This window comes from Bos javanicus, chromosome 22, assembly GCF_032452875.1.
Source record: "Bos javanicus breed banteng chromosome 22, ARS-OSU_banteng_1.0, whole genome shotgun sequence".
NCBI classification, from domain to species: Eukaryota; Metazoa; Chordata; class Mammalia; order Artiodactyla; family Bovidae; genus Bos; species Bos javanicus.
In genome coordinates this window covers 27,448,345-27,457,611 of record NC_083889.1, presented here as the reverse complement: position 1 = coordinate 27,457,611, position 9,267 = coordinate 27,448,345, and the positions used below count along the sequence as shown (strand labels likewise).

The following is a 9,267-nucleotide window of genomic DNA, read 5'->3' as shown; positions in this document are numbered from 1 at the left end:
CATTTAAAACTCTTTACTAATTAAAAATCAATCTTTTCCTACTGCATGTATTCAAATACTTAGTGTATATTATAGCACAAGGATTGTTTAGAAGCAAGTCTCTAACCCTGATACCAAGGAAAAAATTAATGAATGAGTTGATAAATTGACACCAATATTAAGAAGATATTTGTCAAAAAAGTGGGAGTAGCTGTATCAACCAAATAAAATCAGAAGAAACTAAATACCATAATTCAATAAGATAATTTTCTGCTTCTCTTTTCTCCCATCTACCCAAAGCTGAAATACCTTTAATAGAGAGGGCATTGTCTCAAACTACTGTCATGAGATTATAAAAAGATAAAAGTTTAAAAGATAGAAAGACAAAAAGTAGACTGAAAAATATAAGAAATGATAGCATCAGAACAACTATTATGATGCCCTCTTATTTCTCCCTTAAAATGTTCTTTTTGACCATAACACAATTAATCACACATAGGCATTTGCTTTTTATAAATTTTATTAGAATAATAAAAAATAATACATACAGATAACCATAGGATACACACACAGGAATTTAAAGGTAAATGTCATACTTTTCAATATGAAACAAAGTACATATCTCATGGAGATATATTTCTAGAAACACCATGAAACAAGAGATTAATCATCTTGAAAATGAAAACTATAGGAACATATTCTAGGAATTACTAAGTAATAAAAAGGTACAACTCCATTACATGTTGCATAAAATACAGGTATTGGAGGAAGTGTTCCCCCACTTTTTGACCTGAAACAACAATGGTCATATGAAATCTACTTGTTCAGATTTTTTTCTAGATATATACACTATATACAGAACTTCCAGAGAAAAGTTATAAATATTTTTTTCTTTGTGTATAATGATGTTATCTTAAAAGGAATCTCTAAATGTAAAGTAATGCTTTATGGTGATATCAGAATTTTGCTAATATGTATTCTCTTTTGATATCTGTTGGTTTCAAATTCAGGTATCTTTGCAAAGAACAAGTTCCTGCAAAATGTGAAACCGTTGGAAATAGGTAAAAAATTGATTTTGCAATGTTTAACACTCAATCTGCTGATTTTCTTATATTTTTAACATATTGCTATGAAGTCATGTCTTTGACAATCCTTTGAACACAATGCATTGAGAGACTGAGTCATACATATCAAAGTCAGCAGCATGGCCATGGTTCTATTACAAATTTAGCTCAGGAGCTAAAAATTCTGCCAGACTCACTCTGATAGACTGTTGGACTTCATTAAAAAACCATCTCCACCATCCAAAAAAGAGTCCCGTAATGGAATAAAAAATTGGAAATGAAGGATCATGTGAATTTTGTATAATATATGGGTTAAGATTCAGGTCATTTCTTATTTCCTCCACCAGGTTTTAATAAAACCTGAAAGCTTGTTCATAGGTATGAAGGAAACTATTCCTTTTAATTTTATTTCAGTTTTTAAAACTTTTGAGAAAAGGATAGAATGTGATCATGCCAAAATAATATCATGGAATGAAAGAGAAAGCATTACCTACAATGAAAACTTTGTTTAAAGTGCAAACTTTAAAAATATGACAGGTTCTCATGACTTTAATATTATTAAATAAACTCACACTAATATTTTGTACAGGCTTAGTGCATTAGGGGTAACAAAGCACTTTCAGATTTCCTTCTTTATCTTTTAGTAAGTAATGTACGGGGCAGAGGCAGATAAGATGGGTATTACTATCTCCACATTTTAGGGATGAGTAATTGAGAAGCAGAGCGAGAAAAGTGATTTGTAAACAATCTCACAAACACTCACTAGTTTACCTGAACAAAACAGCACACTTCCACATTCTAGCGGAGCATCTCTAACAACGTTCTTTTGAATCACATGCACCCTTTTCCAAACAGGGTAAATTTTAAAATGTAATTTTTCATCCTTGAGTATTTCAAATGAGCATTTCAAAATAATATTAATTATATCTTCCAAATAGTGCTATTACAATGGGAAGAAAGCATTTGGATTACATGAGTTTTTCTCTATTAATTAAAAAAAAACCCTAAAAGCACCACAGCCATGCATGTGTCTGCATATGCATACACATGGTGGCATGTGAGTCTTTATCCACAGGCAGGCCTCAAATCATAGCTTAAGAATGTCTCTATCAAAAATCGGGTGGATGTAATATATAAATTCCTTTGGTTTATCAAGTAAATATTAAGGCATTTCAGAGTCCCCTAAAGGGATTTACTGTTTTTTTCTATTATATTCATATTTTACCTATGTAGAAATTTAAAAATACAGTTGAAAAAAAACCATGCATCATCACTGGATTTCATGAAAGCACTTCTTTTGTAACCAATTCAGTTTCCAATAAATAATTAAAAAGTGACTATCACCACAAGGTGTTTACAATAAAGAACATTATTACAGAGACATAACTTGACACAGGGTAGACAGTGGAGATGGCTGACGTACAACCTCTTGCATCCATATCTGTCAAAGACGATAAACAGCTCATTAATGAGAACTGCACCAATTTAAGCAACCAGGACAAAAGCAAAGTCTTTCCAATCATAAGCAAATCATATCAGGGACCTAATTTACTACCACAAGTTAACATTAGTTTTCAGTTTATTTATCAATGTAGCCGATTTTATTTGCCATGGGTATCTATAAACACCCTGACGTACTTAAGCTTTCTTAAATGATTCTGGGTTTTGTTTATCTAGTATTATTTAACTTTAATTGAAAGTGGAAAAGCAACTTAATCATTTTGAAAACAACTATACTCTATTACAGACAATTTTGAGCTAATTCAATGGTTTAATTAAAGCTTCATCAGAGAAGGGTTCTGAAAAATCTGTGTTTATTTCTCTTTTGTGCATTTGTACATAAATTGTTATGTATAATATAAAACAACATCTTAAAAAAGCAATCAGTAACAAGCTCCATTTTCCTAGAGATGGCTTTGTCTGCACTTAAGACCGGCAACCTATGCATGCTCAGCAAGATGGCAGATGTCAGAGGAAAAGGCTACTCTTGAGATGGCAGCCCTCAAATGCTAAAATCATGTCTGTTCCTGCAAACACACAGAACCCATTCCTGTTGACAGTTCCTCTTTGGCCACGCTGTGCACCGGATCTTAGTTGAGGGCACACGGGGCCTTCGGTCTTTGTTGCGGCACATGGGTTCATTAGTTGTGGCATGCAGGATCAGCAGTTGCGGCATGCGAACTCTTAGCTGCAGCATGCTAACCACCAGGGAAGTCCCCATGCTGGGTCTTTTAGCTGTAGCATGCAGCATCTTTTTCATTTCGGCCTGTGGCGTCTTTAGTTGCAGTATGCAGAATTTTCAGTGGCGTCATGCAGGGTCTTTTAGTTATGGCATGCGGCATCTTTAGTTGTGGCATGCAAACTCTCAGTTGCAGCATGCAAACCAAGGACATCCCCACGCAGGATTTTTAGTTGTAGCATGCAAACTCTTAGCTGTGGCATGTGGGATCTAGTTCCCTGACTAGGGATCGAACCCCAGGCCCCCAGCATTGGGACTGTGGTGTCTTAGCCACCTGACTACCACAAAAGTACCTGGCCATATTGTAATTTTAACTCTGAACCTTGAGCTATCATAGAAATAGGACAGAATATCTTAATCTTAATTTTAAAACTTAAATATTAACACTAATATTACCAATAATAAGCTTAAATTAATTTCTGGTTTTGCTCTACTGAAGTGCATACACTTTTAAAAATGTCTGTAGTCCTAAATGGTTTCTACAGATTTTTATGTTGCAGAACTCAGTTCTGAGATAAACATTTCGCATTTTCTTCACATGGCTACTTGTTTGTTTTTGGTCTAAGTATTGCAGTCTTTATGCTTTCATGAAAAGATAAAATTCTTCCAAATTTCCGCATCTCCCTTTCTCTATATTTGCTAAAGATGTCCCATTTTGTTTTCCAAGATTACAGATAAGGGTTTTAATTTTGAATGTCCAAGACTATAGATTAGGTAGAGTTCAGTGAAAGGAAACAAAGTAATTTAGGTTACTAAGGACCAGAGAATAAAGTATGAAGACAGGATGGCTTCTGCGGTACTTAAATGAGGCCCCGAAACTCCACACTTGAGATTTAAAAGAAAAGATAAAATGTGTTCTACCGCTGTCACTGATAAAATATGTATGAAAAGTCTGTTTCCCTCAACTCTGAAAGTGTAACTTTATATTGTAATAAAGTAGGCTTCATGTGGATTTTGAAAGGAAAAGTAAGTATGAACTTCCTTTGAAATCAGAAACCAAGAATTTGTTTAGAAAGTGTCTTTCAGTTTGGTCAAAAGTGGGTTATGACCTTAAAAATGTTAAAATTTCTACTTGGTAAAGAACTGATAAGACATAGCTATAATTTCTAGGAGGCAAACAACTGGAATATTAAAGATCTTAAAATTGTTTTGTGGGTTCAACATTGCCCTTGAGAAAAAGAATTCTATTTTTATGGAACTCCAAAGGCAAATTTATGCAAAGCTCAGAATACAAAAGTTAAACTAATAACATTTGCTAAACATTTCTCAAGGGTTTTTTTTTTTTTTTTTTTTTCCTGTCTTTCGGCTCTTATCATTCTCCTTACTTAGCAGCACTCTTGAGGAATTCCTCCTTCCCTCACTTCTCATATTCTAAAACCTTCTCAGCATTCAGACAAAAGACACAGTAGGAAAAAAAAGAAAAAAGACGGGGTGGGGTGTGCGCAAACAGACTCTCTCTTGCAGGCTCATAACTGATGCTGGGAATTGAGACACTGACTTCGACCGACTTACTGGTTATTCTTGGAATCCTGATCTGTTCACTACTGGTCCCATCCCCGCCATCCGTTGTGGCCTTAACTTCAATAATGTAGTCCTCTTTAATGGGCAGCAAAAGTTCAGCTGAAGTTTTATTTGTGTTCAGCACTTGCACATTATTTTGACTGCTAGTCCTATAGAAAACCTAAAATGCATGAACAAACATAGTCTTTTTTACTGCCTGCTTTTATTTTTTCATCAGAATTATTCCCCTGATGTTACTTCATTTATATCAGTTGTTTTTCTATACCCACTACAGTATCTGCTGCATTCATAGATCTATCATAGATCTTAGATGAAGGGTCAGCACATGGTAAGACTCATCAAATCCTCAAAATCAATGAGGTCGGGAGACTGAACTTCTTCCATGAAACATTCAGTTGGTTGGGTATTTCTAAGGCTTCAGAGACGGGGCAAGGACCTGAACACCAGACCAAGGAATCAGAGCCAAAACTATGGATTCATTTTAAGTAGTATATAGATGAGTATCAGAAATAGGAAACAACAAACGCTTTACCAACATTTGGCCTAAAATTCCCATATGAGCACAATTATTTCACTTAAATTTATATTTAAGAAATCAGGCATTTTGGAAAAATATTCTTTTCACAAACAGCTTGATATCTGTATGTCAAAAGTAGTTTATAAAGACCACACCATCAACATTTAGGGAAAAAACAAACAAACAAACAAACAAAAAAAACTGTTCAAATCTAGCTTTCTTTGAAAAGTACTACCAGAAGTGGGAAAAGAAAGCATTGCAAATTATACCACTTACTTTATATCCTGTTACTTCTGATTCATTCTCCATGGCTTTCACTTGTTCCCAATTAAGCAACACTTTCGTGTCTGTAGCATTCCAAACAACATTTCCTGGTGGCTGACTGGGAGCTTGAAATGCAGAATGAGAAAAGCAAAATAGATTTGAGCATGGAGTGATATTTTACATACGACACATAGATAAAGGAGGCGGCAGAAGTAAGGCAGAATCTCTTTGGTAACTCATAGTGCATAGGCAGAATCAGAAAAAATAACAGAATAGCTAAATTTCCTTTTACAAAGTCATTTCCAGAACACTGTGAGACAATTCATTTTAGCATATTCATGATACACTTTAGGGCATTTCTTCCCAGGTGGCTCAGCAGTAAAGAATCCATCTGCAATGCAGGAGACATGGGTTTGATTCCTGGGTTGGGAAGATCCCCTGGAGAAGGAAATGACAACCCATTCCTGGAGAACCCCATGGACAGAGGAGCCTGGTAGGTTATATAGTCCATGGGATCGCAAAAAGTTGGAGACAACTTAGCAACTAAACCACCATCACCACAGTGATGTCTTGGAAAACTTGTTGATACTGGAGATAAAGAAATTCTTTTATCCACCACTAGAGGGTTGCCTGTTGATGGGCCAGGAAAGGCAGGCAGTGTGTCCTGTTTCATACATCCAGAGGCTGAGAGAAATTGCCAACTGAGCAGATTAAAGTTGTAGGAAATGAAGTGCAGATGATTTTTAAGCCAGCCATGTATGATGAGACGAGCAAAATGGGAGGCAATCAAAAATAAAGATTACTTAGATTTATTCCCATGAAGTAATAGCTACACACATGAAAAATTGCAGCAAACAGTCTATATTTTAGTCTTCGTTTTCCAAGTTTAAATCAATTTTTGAGAAAAATAAGGCAAAACACTAAAACGTTAATGAGAATTCCATTACATAATTAATGAAACTCTCTGAGGTTTAAAAACGTGGATTTATAATTTAGTTTCCTCTCATGAACACTAGCGGAGAAGGCAATGGCGCCCCACTCCAGTACTCTTGCCTGGAAAATCCCAGGGATGGAGGAGCCTGGTGGGCTGCAGTCCATGGGGTCACTAAGAGTAGGACACACTGAGTGACGTAACTTTCACTTTTCACTTTCACGCATTGGAGAAGGAAATGGCAACCCACTCCAGTGTTCTTGCCTGGAGAATCCCAGGGATGGGGAAGCCTGGTGGGCTGCCGTCTATGGGGTCGCACAGAGTCGGACACGACTGAAGCGACTTAGCAGCAGCAGCAGGATGAACACTAGATGCAGGAGGAGGGGGGTTTGGTAGCATTTGTCAAGAGCAACATAGGGCACTGAAAAGTCAGTTTCTTAATCACAAAACAGCAAACATAATATTATCCATTTGGCAACAACATCACAATTGCCCAAAACAGTGCTGAAATACATTGTACTTGTAGATTTAGCCACAAAATGTAACTTGGTTAACTGAATTTGTTAAGGGAAAATGATATAAAAGATTGGCCATGCTGAGACATTTCTAGATATCGCTGATTCATGCCATGAGGGAGAGGTGGCTGGACTTACACATGGGGAGACTGCACAGATACACTGAGGTGACTAATGATGCTAAACAAGACTATTCCCTGCAGATTCTTTGGCTTCCTGTCTGTTCTTTTATACTATTCCACATTGCATTTAAAATTTGTGATCTGATATTCACAAGGAGTTCAGGTCAGCTCAGAGCATTCAAGTTGCAAAGCTTATATAACAAAACACACATAATGGCAGTTGCCTAGGGTTCCTAATGACTATGTTCTGGGGGCTCCATCCAAATGTTATGAATGCACTGTTGTGAGAACAGTTACCAAAGTCTGTGATTCCCCATGGCCTAGCAGCACCAGAAAAGGACAGGCTCCATTTGATGCAGTTCAGATAATATACTTCATCATGATGTGTCCTGTCAAGAGATATGTGCTTGCAGAGTATAGGAAACTTGAGTAATTTTGGTGGAATTTATTTTGGAGTGATTTATTCCATCACTAGTCTTGCAGAAGAAGTGACTTCATGTTTAGCATTCAGCCTTATTTTGTATGAGTCCCAGAATATCAACAGATGAGCTGAATGAGTGCATCCTAAACTCAATACTTTTTGAATGGACAAAAAGAAAAAAAAATTATAATAACAAAACAGGAAATGGGAAAGGGGGGAAAATAAAAGCTCCATGCTGGGTCTGATTACTCATTTTCCATATTGGTGTTTCTAAGCATCAGATAGTCATGTTCCATTTCCATCATTTTTGCTATTTTTTAATAAATGAACTTGATTGAACAAAAAAACACATAAACATTGACTTTCAGTTCAGTTTAGTTCAGTCGCTCAGTTGTTTCCCACTCTTTGCGACCCTATGGACTGCAGCAAGTCAGGCCTCCCTGTCCATCACAAAATCATGTCCCTTGAGTGGGTGATGCCATCCAACCACCTCATCCTTTGTTGTCCCCTTCTCCTCCCACCTTCAATCATTCCCAGCATCAGGGTCTTTTCAAATGAGTCAGTTCTTCGCATCAGGTAGCCAAAGTATTAGAGTTTTTACTTCAGCATCAGTCCTTCCAATGAATATTCAGGACTTATTTCCTTCAGAATGGACTGGTTGGATCTCCTTGCAGTCCAAGGGACTCTCAAGAGTCTTCTCCAACACCACAGTTCAAAAGCATCAATTCTTTGCGCTCAGCATTCTTTATAGTCCAACTCTTACATCAATACATGACTAATGGAAAAACCATAGCCTTGACTAGATGGACCTTTGTTGGCACGGTAATCTCTCTTTTTAATATGCCATCTAGGTTGGTCACAACTTTTCTTCCAAGGAGTAAGCGTCTTTTAATTTCATGGCTGCAGTAACCATCTGCAGTGATTTTGGAGCCCCCCAAATAAAGTCTGCCACTATTCCCACTGTTTCCCCATCTATTTTCCGTGAAGTGATGGGACCGGATGCCATGATCCTAGCTTTTTGAATGTTGAGCTTTAAGCCAACTTTTTCACTCTCCTCTTTCACTTTCATCAAGAGGCTTGTTAGTTCTTCTTTGCTTTCACCAACGCCATGAGCGTGGTGTCATCTGCATATCTGAGGTTATTGATATTTCTCCCGGCAATCTTGATTTCAGCTTGTGCTTCGTCCAGCCCAGCGATTCTCATGATATACTCTGCATATAAGTTAAATAAGCAGGGTAACAAGATACAGCCTTGACATACTCCTTTCCCTATTTATGTCCAGTCCTAACTGTTGCTTCCTGACCTGCATACAGGTTTCTCAAGAGGCAGGTCAGGTGGTCTGGTATTCCCATCTCATTCAGAATTTTCCACAGTTTGTGGTGATCCACACAGTTTAGCCTTTTCCTAAACACTAATAGTCACATAATCATGAGCCTGTTATGCTAGTTACATTCCTATGGTATTCTATTTAATAAATGAAGCATTATTAAAATTTAAAAAATATTTATAAGCTATTTTAAAATCATCTCTTATCACTACTGGTAAGAATAACATCTGGAAAATCCTTGATCAGACCAACTTTCTCTTCATATTTAACATTCTATTACTGTTAGCAACTAACATTTATTAAAACCTAAACTATGTTAGGAATGATAGAATATACTTTTTAATAATTTACTCAATTCTCATTATAT

The 9,267-nt window shown here is 36.6% G+C and overlaps 1 protein-coding gene across 3 annotated transcripts in view; it reads right to left on the bottom strand.

The window, feature by feature from the left end:
* Nucleotides 1-481: 481 nt before the first annotated feature.
* CNTN3 (contactin 3) overlaps nucleotides 482-9,267 on the bottom strand; it is a 400,496-nt gene continuing 391,710 nt past the window's right edge. For 2 of the 3 annotated variants that reach the window (XM_061396391.1, XM_061396393.1), the window contains 2 exons: nucleotides 5,597-5,709; nucleotides 2,393-4,963 (listed from right to left, as the gene is read on the bottom strand). In XM_061396391.1, coding sequence (XP_061252375.1) covers nucleotides 4,640-4,963; nucleotides 5,597-5,709 — 437 coding nt within the window. In that variant the 3' untranslated portion in view covers nucleotides 2,393-4,639. Of the gene's footprint in view, nucleotides 4,964-5,596; nucleotides 5,710-9,267 lie in introns of all 3 variants that reach the window. The other variant, XM_061396392.1, reaches the window with a different exon arrangement.